This window comes from Gekko japonicus, unplaced genomic scaffold, assembly GCF_001447785.1.
Source record: "Gekko japonicus isolate JY-2015 unplaced genomic scaffold, Gekko_japonicus_V1.1 scaffold1520, whole genome shotgun sequence".
Lineage (NCBI taxonomy): Eukaryota > Metazoa > Chordata > Lepidosauria > Squamata > Gekkonidae > Gekko > Gekko japonicus.
In genome coordinates, this window is record NW_015177060.1 from 47,946 (window position 1) to 72,074 (window position 24,129).

General features: G+C 49.7%; 1 protein-coding gene across 1 annotated transcript in view; it reads left to right on the plus strand.

Annotated features, from left to right (window-relative positions):
- LOC107124675 (ubiquitin carboxyl-terminal hydrolase 12-like) overlaps positions 1 to 24,129 on the plus strand; it is a 55,744-nt gene that overhangs the window by 26,422 nt on the left and 5,193 nt on the right. Inside the window, 8 exon segments of the mRNA XM_015428166.1 lie at positions 155 to 235; positions 8,929 to 9,142; positions 10,311 to 10,343; positions 10,346 to 10,536; positions 13,104 to 13,180; positions 15,674 to 15,757; positions 19,914 to 20,111; positions 23,750 to 23,828. Of these exon segments, the coding sequence (XP_015283652.1) occupies positions 155 to 235; positions 8,929 to 9,142; positions 10,311 to 10,343; positions 10,346 to 10,536; positions 13,104 to 13,180; positions 15,674 to 15,757; positions 19,914 to 20,111; positions 23,750 to 23,828 (957 nt within the window).

A 24,129-nucleotide genomic window follows, 5' to 3' on the forward strand; every position in this document is an offset into this window, starting at 1 on the left:
AGTGGAATATTTGACTGCAGTCAGGTAAGTGATCAGTTGAGCTGCCAACTGCCAAGATTTGTCTGTTTCTTTGCCAGGCACACTGTTTAAAACGCTGTTAAACTATTTATCTTTTGTCCCCCTTGCTAATATGCCATATTTTCTGTTTTCCCAGGGCGCCAATGCCTCCGCTTTGGAGAAAGAGATTGGTCCGGAGCAGTTTCCAGTGAACGAGCATTACTTCGGCTTGGTCAACGTGAGTGGGTCTTGCATGCTGGGTACGGGTTTGTGTTCGGTGATGCCTGCCTGCCTCCGCCGCTGGGTTCCAGGCCACGTGTCTGTGGGTGGTGCTGCTGGCGCAAGAGAGAAAGAGGCTCAGATTAGGACTTTGGGACCTGCACATGACACTTTAAAAGAATTATATTTTTTGATGTTAAATAAAGCAGACTTAACAAACTTGACTTTAAACAGCTGTCGATTTCCTATTTGGGCAAGCATGTAGCGACTCAGCAATTGCAAAAACTTGGGTAGAAATTCTGAGTCAGTTCCAGTGATGTGTAGGCAGCTAATTTGAGCAAATTTTTTAAAAAACCAAGAAAACTTGCTCCCAGGAATAACCTGCTTGTTTGAGCACGATAACATCAGAGCTGTGAACGTATGAGGGCACAAGAGCAACTGTTCTGGATCACGCCAGTGGTGCTTCAAAGGCAGCATCCTGTTCTACAGAGTGGCCGACTCCTGGGAGTCCGGCGGGCAGAGAACAGAGGCTCCTCAGCACTGGCATTCACAGTGTGCGACTACCACTGAATATGGAGTTTACTTACTTACTGAAAGAATCTCTGTGCCACTGCACTGCAGAACCTGTTTGAGATGCCTCATTGTGGTGGCTCATGAGTCATTGTGGCTAGCTGCCATTGATGGACCCGTTCTTCATAAATTGGTCTAATCCTATTTCAAAGCTAACTGAACCAGTGGCTATCGCTGCATCCTGGGGCACTGAATTCTTGGAATGGAGGGCTAATTCACTTTGCCCCTCCTGAATCTACTGCCCATCGGCTCCACGGGATGCCTGCAAGTTCTAGGACTATGGGAAAGGGAGAACAAGGTCTCTGTCCCCTTTTCCCACCCCACGCATAATTTTATAAACCTTTGTCATGTCACCCCATAGTCCTGTTTCATTTGAACTGAAAAGCCCCTTGCTGCTTGGCTTTTCCTCGCAGTGGAGGTGCTCCAACCCCCCGATTATTTTGATCTTCTCCTGTCCCAGTGCCATAATATCCTTTTCGTGTTACTGTGACCAGAACTGTACACCATATTCCAAATGTGCCTACACCATAGGTCAATCAAAGATGATGATACTGGCAATCCTTTTTTCAGTCCCTTTCCTAATAATCCCCAGCACAGAATTTGCTCCCCCACAATGAGTCAATGTTTTCATTGAACTATCCAAGAGCGCTCCGGGGCCTCTTTCCTGGTCAGTCACCACCAGTTGATCCCATCAGCGTATATTTAATGAAATTTTTGTCCCAATATGCAGTACTTCCTGCTTACTCACAGTTGACCTCGTTTGCCACATTGCTGCCCACTCACCTGGCTTGGAGTGATCTTTCTGCAGCTGCTCACGATCTGCTTTGTCCCTCCGTCTCCTGAATAATTTGGTGCCATCTGCAAACTGGGCCATTTCACCGATCATCCCAATTCCAGACAAAGTATGTAGTGTCAGTCCCAGTCACTGTGAAAGTTTGCTGCTTCCTCCTGCTTCCTCCAGTTTGGTGTCGTGGTTAAGTGCACGGACTCTAATCTGGGAGAACCGGGTTTGATTCCCCACTCCTCCACTTGCACCTGGCTGGATGACCTTGGGCAAGCCGTAGTTCTGACAAGAGCTGTCCTTGAAAAAGAGCAGTTTCTATCAAGAGCTCTCTCAGCCCCACCTACCTCACAGGGTGTCTGTTGTGGGGGGGGGAGGGAAAGGAGTTTGTAAGCTGCTCTGAGACACCTTTGGGTAGTGAAGGGCGGGCTATAAATCCAATCTCTTCTCTTCCTCTTCCTTGCGAGAACTATCCTCTACAGTAGATCTCCTCTGGATCCCTTTTTAAAAACTGGCATTATATTTGCTCTCTTCTAGGCTTCTGGCCAGAGGGCTAGTTTTAGTGATAGGTTGTATATGTTTGTTAGGAGATGAACAGTTTTGCATTTGAGGTTCCTTCAGAACCCATGGGTTTATGCCATCCGGACTTGGGGGTTTGTTAGTTTTTAATTTGTCCATTAGCTCCAGAACTTCCTCTTTCATTGCTGTTCTTTGACTCAGTACGTCTGACCAGATGGGCCGCTGGTCTGATCCAGCAGGGCTCTTCAATCCCCAGCATCTCGAGCTAAAAGGGTCAGGTGGTAGGTGATGCGAAAGACCTTTTACCGGGAACCCCGGAGGAACCCCGGAGAGCTGCTGCCCACCTGAGGGCCAAGGGTCTGCTTCAGTAGAAGGCAGCTCCCTGTGTTCCTTCTGCTTTCGCAGTCCATTAACTGGGAGGGGCAGTGGCTCAGTGGCGGGACATTTTTTGTCACAAACCAGGCTGCACTTTGGTGTTTTAGGTGCAGAACCAGTTTGCATACCAAAAAGCATCTTCCTCAAGAGTGGTTTCATGTCTGTCCTAGAATATCAGAGCCTTGGATGACACGGGGGGGAAGTCAGGACTGTAAAACTAGGGGGGGGCCATAGAGGATGCTAAAATGTCCTTTATACCACCCACGGTATTGGCAAGAGTATGAAGCCGTTTCCTATTAATAACTTCTTACTCCCCCCTTTCCTCTTTTGGTAGCAAGAACTGCTTCCCCAGCCTCAGCAGTCTTTCTTGCAGTTCTTCTGACTTTTCAAGTCATGATATGAAATGCCGTTGTCTCTTGGGCAGTTGCCAGATACGATAGGCAGTGTTTGACCCAAGAGCACATAGATGCCCAGGGCTGTGATTGACCACGCGGCCCTGTAATGCACGGCTTCTTGATGGTTCCATTGGAACTCTCTAATGAACCCTTTCTTATGGGCTTCTCAAGCCTGTTTCTCCATTTCTAGGACAGCCACACAAAATGGAATTGGTTGGTCCCTGTGTGAGAGAAGATGCTGGACTACATGGACCACTGCTCTGATCCAGCAGGGCTCTTCTGATGGTCTTATCAGGGGAAGGCCTCGGCCTCTCTGCCCTGTTGTTGGACCTCCAGAGGAACTGGTTGGCCGCTGTGTGAGACAGGATGCTGGACTAGATGGACCACTGCTCTGATCCAGCAAGGTTCTTCTGATGTTCTTATGAAGGGAAGGCCTCGGCCTCTCTGCCCGGCTGTTGGCCCTCCAGAGGACCTGGTTGGCCACTGTGTGGTCCACTGGTGAGCCAAAATCTCTTTCCTATTTAGCTGTAAAAATGGCCACCAGACTGGTCCTGGCACAAGCACTTACCCATGCTTGTGTTGATCAATCACTGGTCTAAAAGGGCAAACAAACAGATTTTTTTTTCCTCCCAGCCTTACCTGTTTGCACAGAGGTGGTTCATAAGAACATAAGAGAAGCCCATGTTACTGGATTGGTCCTGGCACAGGCACTTACCCATCCTTGTGTTGATCAATCACTGATCTAAAAGGGCAAACAAACAGGGTTTTTTTTCCCTCCCAGCCTTAACTGTTTACACAGAGGTGATTCATAAGAACATAAGAGATGCCAATGTTGGATCAGGCCAAAGGCCCATCCAGTCCAACACTCTATCATACAGTGGCCAAAAATACCAGGTGCCATCAGGAGGTCCAGCAGTGGGGCCAGGACACTAAAAGCCCTCCCACTGTTGCCCCCCCCAGCACCAAGAATACAGAGCATCACTTGCCCCAGACTGAGAGTTCCTATCTGTACCTTGTGGCTAATAGCCACGGATGGACCTCTGCTCCAGATGTTTCTTACCTCGCCCCTGGCTGCCTAGCAAATAGCTGCTTCCAAGTGTTTTCTGAAACAGACCAGGCTGGGGTTTCAAAGAGAACTGGCGAATGGTGCTCATGATCTTTGATAGAGCAAAGTTTGGGTCCCCTGGCACCTTTAAGACCAACCAAATTTAATTCTGGCTATAAGCTTTCCCGTGCATGCGCAGAATAAAATTTTGTTGGTCTCCAAGGTGCCACAGGACTCAAACTTTGTCCTGTTGCTCCAGACCAACACGGCTGCCCACCTGGATCTATCTTTGGATAGCGTTTCTCTCTCCCATCCCCTTTCAAGGCTGCTCTGCCCGTCTTCACCCAAGAGGGGCCCTGCCATTTGTTCAGTGCGGCCGCAGGTAGCCAACTGCAAACGTGAAAAATCCCGAAAGTGGGGTCAGAAGACCTCAGTGGGGGGTGAGAGTAGTCTTTCCGATTCATCAGCACAGAGGAAGAGATGGGAGATTAGCAATGGGAAGATAAACGGACTACTGTATTGTATGAAAGGGTTTTTTTGCACCTTTGTGGCTCTGCCTGTTCAATCATAACCTGCCGTTGGAGGCAAGGGGTTGCAGGGACCTGCAACTGAACACATATTAAGGTGTCTTACGCTGAGTCAGACCAGCGATCTGTTGAGGTCAGTCTTGTCTCCTATGACAGGCAGCAGCTTCCAGAAATCTTTTACATCACTTCCTACCTCATCCTTTTAACTTAGAGATGCCAGGGGTTGAACCGAGGGCCTTCTCCGGGCCACGGAGAAGCTCTACCACTGAGCCACTTCCAGCACCTTGAATCCTCACTTTCTGATCCTTGTGTGGACGACATAGCACTTAACGTGTGGTGGTGGTGGTGGTTGCAGTGGCTGGCCCTGTGCCCAAACTTGTTGGCATCTGCACACTGGATCTCACATTACAAAAGGATCCAGACACATCAAGGCCAGGACGTACAGCCCTAATCCGTGTGCCCTTCTGTGCGCCACCTTGAGTTTTTGAGAGGTGTCAATAATCTGTTACACTCCAGTACTGAATATGTTTCCTCTATGGATGTTGGACTGGGCAAAACAGTTCCGATACCCACGGAGCAGATGTGCGATGCAGCCTGTGTCGGGAGTTATAAGCATCACACGGGGAAGGTCAGAGCCGTGATCTAGTCCAGGCAGAGAAGCTCGTTACCCCCAAATGCCACAATTAGAAAATCTCGCACCAGCAAATTCACTGCAAGCAGACGTAATTATGCAGATGAAGCAAACTATGCTCACGTTAGGTGATTGTATAATCTAGTAAATCAATTGGAATTGTTCAGCGTCGGCAGAAATGCTGTAGAGCCCCCCTGAGCTGTTAATTAGCAGGTTGCTCAAGGAGATGCGGCCGGGCTCTCCAGACCGTCTATACGGACGGGAAGTCAGGATCTGTTTAGTGTTTCCTCTTTTGCCGAAGGTTTGACCAACCCGGGGGTTTGTTCTGCTAACAGTGTTGCTTCCCCCTATGGAAGGAGCGTTCTCTGGGGCAGAGGATCTTGAGGTGGGGGGCAGGTCTTCTTCTATTCTGGGGCAGGGGGGGGGACATGCAAGATCCAGCCCCTTGCCAGTTTTTGTAATATTGGCTTATTTCATTAAACTTGGGGTGGTGACGGTGGTAATTGATGGAGGCAATAAAAGTGAACCCACACCTGCTTATTTTAGAATCAGACTTCCATCTCTGGCCCTCACTGCGTTATGCGTAATAGATGCCAGGAGGGTTACGTTCTTCAAATGTGGAACTCCTGTGGATGAAACGTGACTTTCAGCCTCTCAGTCAGGAAATTGACTCTGTGGAAAGCCTTCTGCTCCAGTCATTTTGCACGTAGATTTTGATGCTCTCTGGTAGCTGAATTCCAAGGCATGCTGCATAGCGTGATTCGTGGCCTTCTGCAGGCTTAATTAGTTGTATGTTGCTTCTGTTTGTTGTAAATGTGTCACTTGGCGTGCTCTGGAGACGGAGGTTCTCATCGGAAAACCAGCCTGAGGTTTGGCCATGTCTGAGGGGGGCGTTGTTTGTAAGGACTGAAACTCGATTGTGCAGTCTAATCAAGCTGGCCTTACTCTTGCACAGTGGTGAAAACTGAATTGCTCACAATAGTTTGAAAAGCTGGAAACAAAGCAGACTACCTTTGCAGTCATACACTCTCTCCGTCTCTCTGTAGCTGTTGGAAGGCATTTAACAGCCGCATTCGAGTCCAATAGCACCCGAGAGGCCGGCAAGATGGGGAGGGGGGGGTTGGCGCTTCCATGAGCCAAAGCTCCCTTCGCTAAGGGCTCCTACCCCAAAGCATCTCATTGGTCTCTCAGTTGCTCCTGCACTTGAATCCAGCTCTCCTGCAGACCAGCATAGCCACCTTCTGCAGCAAAAGGCGTTCCGGGTTTCAGCGGTTGCTGTGCTGGCCGTCCTCTCAGGACTCCGCATCTCTTCCGTGCTGTCCTCTTTTTCTCTGAGAGGACACAGCCTTCGGATACGACAGATGCAAAACAGCTGCTTCTAGCGATCTCGGCACTGGGCACGTTGCCAGTAAATCCTTGTAAACAGGAAATATGAGCTAAATGTCTCATGTCCCCTGAAACACATTTTTTCTCTTGTCTGGTGTGGGCAGTTCCAAATGGTTCTCAACCCACCTATCCCATCTTTGCCCAATTCAGGACGACCCAGGGGAAAAACACAGGGCCCGCTGGTTTCTGCGGAGGAGAATAGGGCTGCGGTGTTCTCCTGGGGGGCTCTTGGATGCAAGAACTCGCTGTGCTGGAAACTGCCTCTGACCTCCCCACCGACCTGTAGGGACCAGCCTTAATGTGGAGCCAACAGTGTTGGGCCAACATCCAGTCAAGTGCTGTTCCCTCTGCAGAATTGATTCATAAGACTGGTTTCTGGAAGAACAAGAAGTCTCATTGCTGAGTGCTGGGCCCTGGGTTCCAGATCTTATAAGGATCGTTGGTTCTTGTAGTTCTTCTGTGCCTGCACAGAGCAATGCTGAGAACTTTCTAGAACTAAAGACCTGAAATTTGGCATGGAAAACACTGCTTGCTTAATAGAATGGAGGTGTTTTTTAACATGCCAGAAATCTAGCTTTGGCTTAAGAACATAAGAACATAAGAGAAGCCCATGTTGGATCAGGCCAATGGCCCATCTAGTCCAACACTCTCTGTCACACAGTGGCCAAAAATACGAGGTGCCATCAGGAGGTCCAGCAGTGGGGCCAGGACACTAGAAGCCCTCCCACTGTTGCCCCTATCCCCCAAGCACCAAGAATACAGAGCATCACTTGCCCCAGACTGAGAGATCCTATCTATACCCTGTGGCTAACAGCCACGGATGGATCTCTGCTCCATATGCTTGTCTAATTCCCTCTTGAAGCCATCCATGCTTGTAGCCGCCACCTCCTCCTGTGGCAGTGAATTCCATGTGTTCATCCCTCTTTGGGTGAAGAAGGACTTCCTTTTATCTGTTCTAACCCGACCGCTCAGCAATTTCATGGAGTGCCCACGAGTTCTTGTATTGTGAGAAAGGGAGAAAAGTACTTCTTTCTCGACCTGCTCTATTCCATGCACAATCTTATAAACCTCGATCTTGTCACCCCTCAGCCATCGTATCTCCAAGCTAAAGAGCCCCAAGCGCTTTAACCTTTCTTCATAGGGAAAGTGTTCCAACCCTTTTATCATTTTCTGCACTTTTTCCAAAGCTATAATATCCTTTCTGAGGTGTGGTGACCAGAACTGTACACAGTATTCCAAATGAGGTCGCACCATTGATTTATACAGGGGCATGATGATACTGGCTGATTTGTTTTCTGATTTATTACTGGCTTCCATGGTGTCTGTGTTACAAGACAATCCTGTGTGATTGCGGAGTCTTGAGTGTTCTCAGAGGGCAAACCCGAACCCGTCTTACGCGCAGTCTAGGTCCGTTCTCGTCTGAACATGCACAGCTGGTGCTCTCTCACTGAGCAGCGGCCCGTCCCATCCCATTTTGTCTAATCAGGTTAGTCTCTTTTATTTTGGGGTGGCAGGGGAAATATTTAGATTTTTCAGTGTTTGGGTATTCCTCTTTTAACGCCATTGGATTGGGGACAACATGCACTCCTCTCTCAGTTTCTGAGATTGCCCGCAAGTCTCTTCGCATCCTTGCAGCCGGCCTTCCATTTATTTGTATATCTATTTGCTCCACTTACACCCCATCTTTCTCCCCAGAGGACCCCCAAAGCAGTTTACATTGTTCTTTCCCCCTCCCCCTCCCGTATGAGTCTGTGCTCCAACTACACACATCTGGTGCCTCCCTGCTGCCTGCCCCCCTCTGTTTAGGAGGTTCATTCGGGTGCACCCTGTGCGCACTGATGTTCAGGGGGTGTGCCAACACTTCGGAATAGCCTGCCAGACGTAATGTGGAGAGCTTTTGCCCTCTCTCCCGTCCATAACAGGTGCCGGTGGAATTATTTTGATGCGCCTTTCTCTGGCAGTGACAATGTTTTAACTTAATGGGCTTTAATGTATGTGTTCAAGTGTGTTTTGCGGTTGTGTATGTTTGCATTACCCTGAACTGGATGGCCAAAGCTAGTCCGATTTTGACAGCTCTTGGAAGCTAAGCCGGGTTGGCTTTGGTTAGTACTTGGATGGGAGACCAGCCAGGAAGCCCAGGAGGGTCGCTATGCAGAGGCAGGCCATGGCCAACCACCTCTGAATGCCTCTTGCCCTGAGCACCCTGTGGGGGCCGCCTGAGGTCAGCTGCAACTTGAGGGCACTTTACACACACACATTTGCATTACACACACACATTTGCATTTTGTGAGCTGCCTCGGGCACTGTGGAAAGGCGGGAAAGAAAATGTATTTATTTAAAATATTTATCCTCACAACAACCCTGTGAGGTAGGTTAGCCTGGGGATTTGAACCTGTGTCTCCCAGATCCCTCGAACTGCGCTTTTTAGTAGACTTCATATGATTATGGTTTTTTTTTTGCTTTTTTCACTTTCTCCCCCTCAGTTTGGCAACACCTGCTACTGCAACTCCGTCCTGCAGGCCCTTTATTTCTGCCGCCCGTTCCGGGAGAAGGTCTTGGCGTACAAGGTCCAGCCCCGCAAGAAGGAGAGCCTCCTGACGTGCCTCTCTGACCTCTTCAACAGCATCGCCACACAGAAGAAGAAGGTGGGGGTCATCCCGCCCAAGAAATTCATTTCCCGACTGAGGAAAGAAAATGGTAAATAAACCTCGTAAAAAAAATAATAAGCCTCTGCCCACCTCAGTGTCCAGAGACCCAGGGCTCCTTCCGGCCTGACCTTTCCGGGCGTGGGCTCCTTCTTCACCATTCCAGCAGCGTCAGTCGATCCGGGCCATTTGCAATCGTCTCCCTTCTCACAGCACTGTCCCGCTTCCTTGAGGCACGGAGCAGGGCTGGCACGGGAAGGAAAAGGGGTCAGCTTCCAAGGCTACTGCAGCCGGGCATCCAAGTCGGAGGAGGATGTCAGAAGGTGGCCACAGACCTCCTTCCTTGGTGCCCACCAGATGGGCCTTGAGCACCACTTAATGAGGCACGTGTGGTCTTTGGAGACTCTTCCGAATCTGGCCAACGAGTGGTCCAGAGAGGTATCCCAAGTTGGAATGGCCCAATTTTTTGGGGTCCAGAAAACAGGTTGAGGACCAAAAATATATCTTTTTGTCACAGGTTACCCCCCCCCCCCAGTGGATCAGCCCGTGTTTACGTTAAAGTTCGGGATTGCTTATGTGCCTGCTGCACACACGCAGTCTCTCTCACACTGACACGTGCATACCCTCTTAGAAGCATTTTCTTTTGACTTCAAGGCACAGCTTTCGCCATCCATTGAGTAAAGTTTCCTTAAGTTGCCGGAAGCCAGTGAAAGTGCTTCAGGGGCTGTTTCCTGGCCATGTGTTGCCAGCTGACCAGCCCGGTGCCCACAGATCCCCTGCAAATGATTCCCAGAGTAGAAGGCTGCCACTTGCAGCAACTAAGAGAACGGAGGCAGTTCTGCCACGGTGACCGCCACCTTGGGTGAAAGCGGTGGCCAGCAGGAGAGGGACCGATTTGTCTCCAGGGGTGCAATCCATTGGGAGATTCCTCTTCACAGGCTCCATTGAAATGAATGGGAGCCATACGAGAACTTTTGTGCCTCATTAATGAGTTGGATCCTTTCGCAAGGGACTCAGTCCAACCAATTAATGGAAGAGAGGTAAGGGCTTGCTCTTAGGTATTCCTCTACCGTGAGAGAGGACTTATGGGTCTGGAAGCAGGAGGCCCTGTGCTGCTGGAGCCGTGAAGATAACCAAAGACTGGCCGCACGAGTGTTCCGGGCAGCATCCCGACAAACCTCCTCTCAGTTCTCTTGCACCGCTCTCTGTTTTATTTCCAGAATTGTTTGACAATTACATGCAACAAGATGCACACGGTTCCTGACCTACCTGCTGACCACGATTGCCGACTTGCTGCAAGAATAGAAGAAGCAAGAGAAGCAGAACGGCAAACTCCAGAACGGGAGCATCGACAGTGACGAAGGGGAGAAGGCCGACCTCACCTGGGTCCACGAAATCTTCCAGGGCACCCTCACCAATGAAACCAGATGCCTTAACTGTGAAGCTGTAGGTTACCACTCCTCCACCCCCCACCCCAATGTTAATTTATGTGGTTCTGTCCAAGGAATCTGTATTCCCACCCCTCTTTTTCAAGGCAGTAAGCCTGTGTTTAGCTAAAGTAGGTTTTGGGTGTCCTGGTGAGCAGTGGGTGGGCTATGGGTGAGCACAGCTGATTGTTCCCCACGTCTGTGAGCTGCCAAAGGGATGGGAACCCAGACTCCATCAGGCCGTGGGTCTGTCAAGCTTCCACTGCAACTGGAGGTGGTTCTGTGGGGCCCCAAGCAGAGATCTTCCCCAAAACTACATTAGCTCAAGATGGCAGAGATGGATTCTGGGGCCTTCTGTGGGCGTTTAGGACACAACTGTGCTCCGTTAGGAAAGAGTCATTCAGTCCGCCTGTGTCCAAACAGATCAGCATGCATCTCTTTTGCTTTCTGGCCCTTCACACACCACTGACACAGCCTTAGGCGGGTTTCCCCGTGGCTGTCATTCTCCCTGTGATAATTCAGTGTGCATTTTGGGATGCCAGATCTGTGTCCCGCTATAATCTAGCAGAAAAATTTCAGCAAGCGGATGGATCACGGGGGGAACTTAATCTGAATGCTCTTATTGCATGAACGGAGGTATCGTTGACTGGAGCTGCATCTTGAACCCCCCTCGCATACGTGCTCTTGCAAGCCTGTGCAAGGTAGCCAGTCTTTTTAGCCAGTCTAAGGTGGCGACTCTCTCCATTGCCCGGTGTTGGTAGCTCTCTGTGTACAGCCATTAGCTGTGCCAGAATCTCTGTGTTCATTGGCCGTCTGCCTCTGACTGCCACATGCTCTGGGCCATCCAGTTTACTTGTAGGCTTCCCTGGAGTATCCAGCCAGCCTCTGTTGTGAATGGGATGCTGGCCTATTTATTATTATTTGCAGGGGTCATTTCATAGAAAAATAGGTGCAGGAGCTCATTAGCATAACTCATTAGCATAACTTATTTGCATGTGCCACACCCCCTGACATCACCGGAAGTTTGTCAGAAGGCAACACCCACCGCTAAAGGCCCAGTGGGTTTTTTGTGGTGCGTTATTTTTGGGGGGGGGGGGGGACATGCAGATCTGTCCTTGCAGAGGAGAGAGAGCTTGTACTTAAATAAAACTTGGTCTTAAAGGTACCACTGCACTGTTTTGGATTGCTAGCTATGGGGGGGACGACAAGCGCAGATCTGCCCTCACAGAGGAGGGAGAGCTTGTACCTGAAGGTGGGCTGGGGGGAGGCTCTGCAACTTACCTGGCTGCTTCTTGCTCCTTGTGGCCCGACTGAGGGCTGCTGGGAGCAGGAGGTGGGGCTTGTTGCATGTTCTTGCCCCTTGGGCTCCTTACTGCCGGAGCTCCGCTCCTGTGCGCTCCCGCTGGAAATGACCCCTGATTATTTGAAATACACGCACCTTGCACATCGTTCCCGAGGCAGCTTTCAACAATGAGATGGCTAGCAACAGACAAAGTAGTCTGCGGGGGCAAAGAGCTACGCTGCTGTAATAACTAGAACGAGCCGGCTTCTGACCTGGAGACTCAAAATGTGTTTCAGTCCAAATAGCTCTTTGGATCAGAAAAGGAGACAGGCGTCTCCAGTCCCAAAGTGCTAAAGTGCAACTTTAAAGAGGCTCATGACTGCTTTCCACAGCAACAGCCCGCCTGCCCCTCGGCGGAAAAGCGGAGCCAATAAAGCGGCAGGCCGCAGCCCCCTTATTTTTAACCCCCTTTCAGCCTCCCCCCAAAGCCCTCCTGGACAGTGCTGCTGGGCGGGGCTTCCTGCAAACAGCCAGGACGGAGGCTGTCCCCTCCTGGAAGACTGTCCCCCGGGGATGCCGCCACCGCTCCATTTGTGGTCGAGTTGATAGACAAACGGAAAGGAGAAGCTGGCCGGGGGCACAGAGGGTCAGTCCCAAGTAGCTCTGGCCCTCAGTGGGCAGGTTGGAGCTCTCTTGCCGGGAGGGGGGGCTGAGTTCTGCCGGGGGGGGGGCTTAGTCAGGCACACAGAGCTGCTTGACACAGGTAGCCGCCCGGGTGAAATGAGGTCCTCTGCAGTGACGGAGGTCTCCAGATATGTCCCGGACGGTGCCCTGCCAGCATCACGTTTGTATCAGGCAGGGGTCATTTCCTGCAGGAGTGATCTGGCCCTTCACACACCACTGACACAGCGTTAGGCAGGTTTCCCCGTGGCTGTCATTCTCCCCGTGGCACGTTCCCCTCACCCCCAATAGCTAGCAATCCAAAACAGTCCAGTGGAGCCTGAGCCGTGGGTTTTGCCTTCTGACACACTTCCGGTGATGGAATATGGGTGTGGCATATGCAAATGTTATGCTAATGAGTTGTGCTAATGAGCTCCTGCACCTCTTTTTCTACGAAATGACCCCTGGTATGAGGCATAAAGTTCGGCTGTCTTGGAGAGTGTAACTTCTGAATCTTAAGATACCCAATTTGCTGGAATAACATATGTGCAATTATTTTAAGCATTTCTGAATTTGTTTGACTGTAAGTCTTTCTGATGTCCTCCCCCACCCTTTCTCTTTCTCTCTCTCTCTCTTTTTTCAAGGTTAGTAGCAAAGACGAAGACTTTCTAGATCTGTCTGTGGATGTGGAACAAAATACTTCAATAACACACTGTTTGAGGTAAATTCTGGGGTGGGGGGAGAAGACCGGGTTACGCGTGGCTGCCGTGAGAAGGCAGAGTTGAACGGATGGATGGTACTGGCTGTGAATGTTTTGTTGACACAATGCCCCTGATGCAGAGTGTTGTAGACGAGCCCAGCAAAAAGAAGTGTCCCTACGCTGAGGAGCGTAGAGCCCAGATTTTGACACAGATGAGAGAGAGAGGTACGGGTAGCAAGGGGATGGCCAAGGGGAAGTTCAGCACTCAATGAAATTGATGAACAGATAAAAGGAAAACCTTCTTCACCCAAAGAATCATTAAGATGTTGAATTCACTGCTGCAGGAAGTGGTAGTGGCAACGGGCATAGACAGCTTCAAAAAGGGATTGGATAAACATATGGAGCAGAGGTTAGCCACAAGGTATAGAGGGAGCACTGTGTCTGGGGCACTGTATCCTTGGTGCTTGGGGGCAACAGTGGGAGGGCTTCTGGATTTCTGGCCCCACTGGTGGACCTCTTGATGGCACCTGGTGTTTTTGGCCACTCTGTGACACAGAAGAGTGTTGGATTGGATTGGCCATTAGCCTGAGCCAACATGGCTTCTCTTATGTTCTCTTGTTCTTAATCCCTGCCTGGGAGTTACTTTAGAGGGTGAAGTAAAAGGCATCACGGGAAAGGTGGGCTTTGAGGAGAGGGGCTCTGGCAGAGGGTTCCAAGCATAAAGGGCAGCAAGGGGTGGTGGTGGTGGAGTGAAGCCACGTAAAGGGCGTGCATCCTGTGCGCACGCGTATTTTGGAATAAATCTGATTGTACTCTGTGGGGCTCCCTTTTGGTTAACTTCCCCAGCCTTTGGCTATGCCAAGAGAGGAAACTGTGGGACTGCTGAAGGTGGCAGGGCTGGAGCAGCGATGGCTGCAGACACAGAGTGTTCCCTGAACCAGTGTGGAATGGCTTACCAGCATGCCCTGTCCAGGCGACTGTTTCCTGCACTGATATCACAACTCTTTAGGGGAAGGGCCTGCAGAGGGAAGCAATAATGCACGCTTGGCCCGTCCCCACTTTACCTGCCAGGCTGTTAGCGGTGCCTGAAGATTGCCCCTGAGGGGGCTAGATGGGGAAATGGTGGAAGATCAGAAGACAGCTTGTTTTCTTCTTGTCATCCTCCAACGTGCCACAGTTGCCTTGGGTAGACAGGCTGGGGTAGACAGGCTGGCAAAAGCAAGCAATCAATAACCTTTGCGGCCTTCTCTTAGCCAATCTGTGTACTGTATGCATACACAGCGAAGCAGAGCTGCCTGCACTGTTGCACATGATTCACCAGCATGGGTTTTATGCACTGAAGTGGCTTCCTCCTGCAGGTCAACCAGCACCTGAGCACAGCTTAAATATTTGGATCCCATGAAATCCTTAAGGCAGTTCGATTATTTCCTTTCTTAAAGGGAATTTGGAAATGGTGGTTGTGTAGTTATGTACTTATGTCTGACATAACCTCTGTGGCTTTTTAATGACTGATAGCATTTTTTAAACTATTGATAGCATTTAAAGAGGAGTCCTATTTTCTAGCCACTAGACCAGGAGTATCAAACATGCGGCCCGGGGGCTGGATTAGGCCCCCAGAGAGCTTCTATCAGGCCCGCAGTGGAACTGGCTGCCTTCTGCTTCTTCTTCCAGTTCTGCTGCTGCTGCGTCATCATAGGCTTGCAGCTTACATATACACCTGAACAGCTTACATATACACCTGAACAGCATACTCAAGATTGCAACAGCACAGACATTTTGATGCAATAATTCAGAGCAAGAGGTGTCAGTTATCAGACATTGTTAAATAAACAAAATATTGCAAAAGTGCTAATGTTTTAAGCATGTTTTTATTTTAAGTTAAAAAAAAACCTTTGTGTTTATGTCCTTTATAAAGTCTATATCTCCGCGACCTGGTATTACGTTTTATGACACACATGGCCCAGCCCAACAAGGTCTCATTTATGTCAGATCTGGCCCTCATAACAAATGAGTTTGACACACCTGCACTAGACCAAGTAAGATTATAGTCAGAGAGGTGTGCCTCTGAACTTCTGGGTTCTTCCTTGAATGCATCCCTTGAATATTCATAAGTCACAAAATTGTGCCCCTTGAGGCTCAGCTCTCGCGTTACTGCTTGGCATGAGGATGTTGCCAAAAGAAGATTCTTTCCAGGTTATCTGTGTGGCAATTCTTTGGATTAAATCTGTTCTTGCAAGCTGTGCATGTACTCAAATAAAATGGTGCAGCAAAATCGCCTTGCAGTGACTTCTGCCCATAAGTAAGGAATGTGAGGACCGGGCCTGAAAAAGACACGTGGGAAGAAGCCTCCTTTTCCTCAGCCGGCTGTCTGGCCATTGGACAGGAGGGCATCCATGCTTCCTTGCGTGAAGCGGGATCGTGCCACAGCGCGGGCTGCGCAGTGAGAAGAGTTTGGTCAGTAGTAGAAAGCCCACCTGTGCTGACCACAGGGCTCTAACTCCTCCTTTTCCGCAGGGGGTTCAGCAATACGGAGACTCTGTGCAGCGAGTATAAGTACTACTGTGAGCAGTGCCGCAGCAAACAGGAAGCGCAGAAGAGGTGAGGCGGAGCTTGGCTCGATGCGGGTGGCAGATGGTTCTCAGGGCTCCTTTTGCACACAGCAATCTGGGGAGGGCAGAAAGGCACCGGGTGGGATATTGGTGGCAGATTCTGCTCCTTGACTTGTTTTCTTCTTTTAAAACGGCATGCTGCCAGCTGCGCTTGGTGTGTCCCACCCGGGGGTGGCCTTGTCTGGTTTCCCTGTGGCTGCTGATACAGCGTAGCAGCCACGGGGCTTCCCCATGATGGGTTTCATGATGATTTCCCCATCCCAGTCTCCCACAGTGGACAGTTCCCCCACCAAGAGAGGGCTTAAAAACAAAACAAAACACCAGTTGGCATATTGTTATAACTTTATAACTCTATAACAACCTGTCTATCATGTCCTCTGAATTTTTCTTCCTTTCTTCCTTTCTTCCTTCCTGTGTCCTCTGAATTTTTCTTCCTTCCTTCCTTCCTTCCTTGTCTCTGTCCCTTTTCATTGCAGTGATCAAGGGGGGAAGGGTCTAGACTCTAGAGACTTTTAAAAAATGAAAACTGGGAATGCAGAGAACCTGATAGACCATTTTTATTACACTGTCACAATAGTTGTTTGCTGATCTATCAACTCAAAAACAGCCCTCCCAGTGACAAGGAAAATGGTTCAAATTTGGGCAGGACTGGGAAGATCTGGGCTTTCCCACTCAGGTGTCCCCTGGCTTAGCTGTGATTGTCCCCAAAACTTTGCAGCAAAGCAGGTTTGAGGGAGATCTCAGGAGAGCCCGGTTCAGTCCCCAGCATCAGCATCTCCATCTCCAACTGCCTGAGACCCTGGAGACAGACCCTGCCTGTCTGTGTAGACAGTACTGACATTGATGAACCAAGGGTCTGATTCAGTAGAAGGCAGCTTCCTGTGTAGTAAGTTATGCTAAATAGTAACCAGAATAGATGCAGAAGGAGTGATGCAGGAGAGGCCGGGTACAGAACAGAATTGTGCAGACTGCAAAATTCAGCCTGCTGCTGAGAAAACAGCATCTGGCACGTGGTCTAAATTAGGAGCATCTTTTGTTGTCAAAGCAAAGCCAAATTATCTGCAGCCCCATCTCATTGGCTTCCAGAAAGGATGGTCATGACCAATGCTCCCTCTAAGCTGTGGAGTCTTATGAGCAAAAATCCTACTTTGTGAGCTACTGGCATTAAAGTTGTGAGCGAGCGATTAGGGAACTGCATAAATGAGTTTCCTCTGGAGCCCTCCTTCCTGAGCTAAGACAAAAATGTGTGAGCCAGAGGCTAAAAAACTGCGCTAGCTCACACGAACTCAGCTTAGAGGGAACACTGGCATGACTGCTTTTTTCTCTTGCTGGTCAAATCAAAACTGTTTGATTGTGATATAGGAGAAAGGAGGGGTTCCCCCTCTTTGTCTTTTCTCTTGCTCCCACAAATGGAGGAGAAAATCCAGATTTTGCATTGCTCAATTGAACCATTGTCAGGGCAAAGTGTATTCATCACATGAAGAAAGAGGAATGATGGTTGCTGTTCATTGTCATTGTACTGTGCCATCCCATATGGGTACTGCGCACATGCACAGGCCAGCCGCCAGAAGATTTTTTTAGCTAGCCTAGTAACAGAGCAGGAGGAGCCCTTCCCAACTGGAGACATTGGAGCCATTTCCCGCCCAACAATCACGTGCTCCAGGGAAGGGCTTCGCACTCTCCCTCAGTTCTCTCTTTGCCGCTGCTAAAGAAGAGCACTCTTTAGCTAACCCCTTAGCAGTTTTTCTCCTCTCAGAAAAGATGTCATTGTCCAAAAAATATACGTCTTGTTCACCAAAAATGACGAGGACGGATGAGCACTCTGTGTGTTTGCTTTGTTTGGGTGAGAGCCGTAACGTAGCGGCCTGTAAAATCTGCAAGCAGTTTACCCCAAAAGCTAGGGCCGAACACGCCTCCCAGCTAAAAGCTGCTCTGTGGGGAAAGGCTCTCTCAACTTTGGCTAACCCGACAGCAAAGACATCTGCCCTGTAAAACACCCTATTTTCTCAGTGCCATAAGCAATTCTCTGACCACGCTTCACGCACTCTGTTGGTAGCACGAACCCATTCATTTCCAAGGTTGGACTGAACCGTAGGCGTTCCGGAACAACTGACAGGTCGTCCTTGGAACCACCACTGAAAAAAACACAAATTGAAGTCAAAACATAAGACTCCTCGATCAGGCTCTGCAGATCCTAAAACCCATCAGGAACTGAAGACTTCGGATCCAAAGAAAACAGCTCTGAAGACAGTGATGGGGACTGGCGGACACACAGTGATGGGGACTGGCGGACCCCATCGCCCGTTTGTCTCTCTCCACCAAAGTCCCCATCGATATGCAAATTAACACCAGCAGTCAGTGTGTCTGCCGATCTACTCGAGAGACTTTCTGCCTCAGCTGCCCAATGGGCTCCTTCAGCTCCATGGCAACAATATCCGTGCTGTCATCCTCTGCAATACCATCTGGGATGGTCGGAACCAGGTATGGATCCAATGGTCCAGATGATGGAATGGCCACAAACACCAGCATCCTGGACCGACTGATCAGGACCGATGATCTGTTGTTCCAAAGATGAAGAAGAGCGCAGATCTGTACTCAGTTCCAAAACGGCATCAGAACCATCCCCAGAATACACTGCTGGATACTGTGATCTAGGGTCACCAAGTGAGGACTTAAGTTTCTACATTAACAAATGGTTGCGGATGGCATAGTCTTTATGGCTATAGGTAGTAAACCCAGAGAAAAGATCCTGGGCAGACTCTATCCAGACGCTTCAGTGGCGGTAGTCTTTCCTCTACTGGAAGAAATTCTTGATATGGTAAAGGCTATTTGGGAAAAAACATCCTTGATCTCAAAAGGTAGAAAATATATATTGAGTTCAGCAAGATGCATGCCTTTCCTTTTTACACATCTGGCTCCATCATCCTGGCCAAACAGAGATCGGGTTCCCATTCTGCTCCAGCCAACGAGGAGGGTTGAAAGGTGGACGCTGTAAGTTGCAAGGTTTGTGCATCCTCATCATTAAACGTCAGAATAGCCATTATGTCAGCACACCAACTTTCTCTATGGGAAAAGATTGCTCCATATTTAGATCAACTGCCGGAGGATAAAAAGACTTTAGCCAGGGTCATCCAGACAGAAGCACTTAGACTGTCAGAACAACAATCGAATGCCAACAGACATACAGCTGACGCTTCAGCACACACAATGGCCTAAGCTATAGCGCCGAGAAGACATGTTTGGTTACGGTCACTTACCTTTTGAAGGCTCCACGCTCTTCTCAACAAAGACTGATGACCTTCTACAACAAATTAAGATAAAACGACAAACAGCTCATTTGTTAGAATTGCTCCATCGCAGCCTCCTCATTACAAATCAAAATATCCGGGATGACGGAGCCGGATGTATTCCTTAAAAAAAAAGTGTTGTTCTCTAGCTCATAGCAGCGGCTCAGGACGATGGAGGGGGAGGGGTGGGCGTGAAGCCCCTCCCCAGAGCGTGTGACTGTTGGGCGGGAAATGGCTCCGGTTGGGAGGGGCTTCTCTTGCTCTATTACTATGCTAGGTAAAAAAACCTTCCGGCGGCTGGCCTGTGCACATGCGCAGTACCCATGTGTGCCTGCACAGTGAAAACTTGATGAACAACAGTCACAGGTAAGTGCAACGCTGTCTTTTGCATTCAAATGTCACTTAGCAATGGAAAGCTGTTCTGAGAGCCAGTTTGGTGTAGTGGTTAAGTGCGCGGACTCTACTCTGGGATAACCGGCTTTGATTCCCCACTCCTCCACTTACAGCTGCTGGATGACCTTGGGCAAGCCGTAGTTCTGATAAGAGCTGTCCTTGAAAAAGAGCAGTTTCTGTCAGAGCTCTCTCAGCCCCACCCACCTCACAGGGTGTCTGTTGTGGGGAGGGGAAGGGAGAGGATTTTGTAAGTCGCTCTGAGACACCTTTCGGTAGTGAAGGGCAGGGTATAAATCCAATCTCCTCTTCTTCTTTTTTCTGGAATCCTTCTGAGAAAAGTTCCACCTTCCTTTAACACTGAAAGGTTTTTCTTTCCCATCTTCTTGTTTGCCGCCTAAACAAACCCGCTTTTGGTCCTTCACGATGTGAATTTCTCTCCCGCTTCCATCTGCTTTGTGGGTCCAGGATGCGAGTGAAGAAGCTGCCCATGATTCTCGCTCTGCACTTGAAAAGGTTCAAGTACATGGACCAGCTGCATCGATACACCAAACTCTCCTACCGTGTAGTTTTCCCTCTGGAGCTTCGACTCTTTAACACTTCGGGAGACGCCACAAATCCTGACCGAATGTATGACCTTGTGGCTGTTGTCGTCCATTGCGGCAGGTAAGGGTGCGGGTGCGGGAAAGGCGGTGTCCGATTGGCAAGCAGAGCAGCACAGCGAGGATCCCCTGGGGTGGAGCGGAGGGCCCCCTTCCCCAGGGCGCTCTGCCGCCGTTCAGTGGCTGGCTGAGGCTCCGGAGCTGCTGACTTGTAGTCCGTCCGGGCAGCATCCCTCTCGCCCACCCCTCACCTCTCTCAGGGATGCTGCCTCTGGGCAAAGAGGTCCCCTGTAACCGCCATGGCCGATGGACGCTGCTCCGTCTGTGTGCAATTGCCTAGGTGTTTTTGCTTTTAAAGCTGCCTAAGCTACTGGCTGTCCCCGCACTGAAGACCCAAAAATACCACGGGCGAGCGGCACATGAGACTGATGAGCACGAGCCCCATCCACGGCCCCGTTCTCTGCCCTCTTGGCGCCCCGGATTGTTCTCTCCTTCCCATGTGGGCTCCTCCCTCACCTTTCCTCTGCCCGTTTTGTATCTCCCATCCCCACCCTGCCTTTCCCAGTTTCCACCACTCGACTGCCCTGCCAGGAAGGCTTGGCTGAGGGAGGTGGAAGCCGTGAGGAAAGGCCGTGCAAGGCTTCCTTTGGGACCAGCGCCCGGGGCAGATGCCCAGCACTTCTCGCATGTTGCAGTGGCAGGCGGGTGCTTGGGGTCTTCCCTGTTGCGCAAATGGCTGGGAGGGCAACGTGTTCTATTTTATGTTTTTTAAATGGCTAGAATTCCTGCCTCCAAGGGATAGATCAAGATGGGTGGCCATGTTAGTCTGTCTCTAGCAGTAGAAAAGAGGAAGAGCCCAGTGGCGCCTTAAAGGCTAACGGGATTCGTGGCAGGGGAGGAGCTCTCATGGGTCACTGCTCACTTCTTCAGATACGAAGTACCCTGCCACAAATTTTGTTAGTCTTTAAGGTGCTATTGGACTCCTGCTCTTTTCTCCTGCCTCCAAGAGCATTAGTGCGTTCTCTTAATGCACACGGGGACATTCTCTTCTGAAAATGCTGAGCTGTTAGGAGAGGCCAAATGCAAACCACTCACTTTCCGGCAAGGTAAAATGAAATTAAAGCCCCTGCTGGAACAACAGATCTTTTTGAAGCGGCTTAGTTTGTTTTTTATACTGCTCCTGCCACCACGTGGTTAAACTGTGCATGGCTTAATGCATTTCTTTATTTATTTACGTTCTGTGTAGTCCACCTTTCTCGCCACTGAGACTCAAGGCAGATTACCTGGAATAAATCACTGCAGTCAAGAGATTTAGAGCATAAATGGATTGTCTTTTGCTATGTCGAAATCATAACAGGAAGTCCATTTCTGTGGAGCAAAAAAGGTGTTGTACAGGATGAAATGTTTTCTTCCTGAGCCTTTCAGTATACCTGCTTAACCACAGTGGGCACATCTGAAAGACCTAACCAAGCCCATCGCGTAGTGTGTGTTTAAACGCTATACTCAGTGATATGGGCTTCGATCCTGAGCTGTGCTTCTGCTGTCACTTCTCTGCTCCTTGAAAGATGTTTGCCTTGCGCAGTGGAAGTGCCTAATGCAGGACGAAGGCCTTCTGCAGCAAAGGACAGCCTCTGCCTATAAGTGGAAACAAGGCTCAGGATCCAGTCCAGTTTAATCTCCGTTCAGTTTACCCGTCTGAAGGGTGTTTCTCAGCGGAGGGGTGAAGCTGTGTCTGAGCGCTACTGCTTCATTCTGCTGCCAGAGGGATGCTTACGCTGATATCCCATGTCAAGGAGCATTCCCCTCTCGTCTTCTCCCTGGCATGTCTTTGTGTGCTCAGAAATTTTTTGTGCAGAGAAACATTCTGCAGTGTGTGCCCCATCTTACCATCTGGAGTGGCACAGTCAAGACATTACAGTTGACCCTGGGGGTGAGAACTGGCCAAAGTATGCGAGCTTTCATGAGTCACTGCTCACTTTACAGTTCTCTGAAGGAGTGAGCCGTGACTCACGGAAGCTCCTCCCCTGCCACACATTTTCTTAGTCTTTCAGGTGCTCCTGGACTCTTGCTCTTTTCTACAGACAGAATAACCCGGCTACCCATCTTAATCTGGCCGAAGTGCTGATGCTTGGATAGAAACCACCTCCAGCAGCATCCACAGGAAGGTGGTGTGCAGAGGACAGTGCTTGGCTCTGAAGTCCCTCTTCCCCGGAGAAACAAACGCAGGCTCTCGTTTTGTAAAGAGAGACCACTGGACCATGAGCACTACGGAAGGCTCTTCAGTGTGGCAAAATCCCCCAGGGGAGCTGCACATTCCTTCCCCAGCATGGTGTTGTGGCACACTCTTCTCTCGTGGAAGTCAGGCCTGAGTAGAAGAGGCATCCCAAGGGACTGTGCCCCATTTTAACGGGTGGGTGGGTGGTGGTCTTTAGATTTTCTGTACCAAAATGTCTTGGGCCAGCATTGGTTTAATGAACTTGCAGCACTTGATAAAGCTGCCAAGTCTTGTCTTTGACACTTGCAGTAACCAGGGAAACCTTATTTATCAGTAGTACGGCAAAGACCATTGCGCTTCTCCAAGGTGTGTGGCTGTGTGAGTCTGTCTGTAGCAGCAGAAAAGAGACGGCGTCCAGGAGCACCTTCAAGACTAACAGAATTTGTGGCAGGGGAGGAGCTTTCCTGAGTCATGGCTCACTTCTTCAGATTCTTCTGACGCTTCAGTTATCTGAAGAAGAGAGCAGTGGCTCACGAAAGCTCCTCCCTGCCACAAATTTTGTTAGTCTTGAAGGTGCTCCTGGACTCCGTCTCTTTTCTACTGCACCGAGCTTCTGTTAGAGACAAAGAAAATAAGCCTGCCTCCTGCTTGCTGCTGCAGATAGGGGGGATTTCCTGTGTCCCACTCTATGGTTGGTGCGTGACTCTGTGATGATGTAAGGTTGGCCCTGTTTGTCATCTGGCAAAGACAGACAGAGAATTTTAGGAAGCCGAAAGAGTTCCTGCAAGGGAATTTTTTTTGTTCCTTCGAGAGTTATAAATACGTTTTAAAGTATGAAATAAATGTTTTTCCCTTTTCAAATAAAGACAGTGGTACAAGAGCAGTCATGTCCAATATAAAAGCAAAGAATCCCCTTTTAGACAAACCTCTTGAGTGGGGAAAAACCTTTATAGCATTGGGGTTTTTTTTAAAGGGTTTCAGTTTTTTGTTTGTTTCACTGTTTCAGAGGAGCACCTTTGCAGTGGTTTGTGAACGAGAAACCACTTCAGCACTGCCAAAAGGGATTTTTAAAGTATTTCATGTTTCCGTGCACAAAGGGCTGGTTTTGAGAGGGGTGGGGGGTTACATTGCAGGAGATCATAATTGCACTCTTCTGTATCATAGAAATGACCCCTCCAACACCAGCTAAAAGTATGTTTTTCTACAGAGGTGGGGTGCATTTTGAAGGGGCTTATTTTCATTTTTACTTGCTGACAGTGCATTCCAGAAGTAGCAGAACCCCAGATTCTGGCTTTGTGGGTTCTGCTCCGGGAAGTGTTTCTGGTAACACTGAACCCCCATCCCAGGGAGAAATGCGGGAGGGACAGACTTTGCGCGCATCTCTAGTTTCAGAGCGGGAGTTCCATCTCTTCAGCTAATCCTGTAGCTGCTTCCTTAGAGAAAATGTCATCTTCAGCGAGTGTAACCACTTTCTCTCTTTGTCACAGTGGTCCAAACCGTGGACATTATATCACCATTGTCAAAAGCCACGGGTTTTGGTTGTTGTTTGACGATGACATTGTAGAGGTAGGTCTCTTCCGATTCCTTCTGTCCTCTTCCCCATCCCAGCCACTTTCCTCTACGCCCCCTTCCTTCTCTTAGCCCCTATTCTCCACATGGCCTGCCCTCAGAGGGGTTGACCTGACACGCAGCCGCCACCCCTGCCGTGGTGTGGGAGGGATTCCCGCTGTGCTTCTCATTTCTTTGCTGACACCAGTGGAAGAAGAAAATAGAGGACCTGCATAGTGCAGGGAGGGTCAGGCAGTCCCTGGACTCTCACACTGGAGTGGCTGGCCCAAGGCCCGGCTCAGGTGCGTGAAGAAGGGAA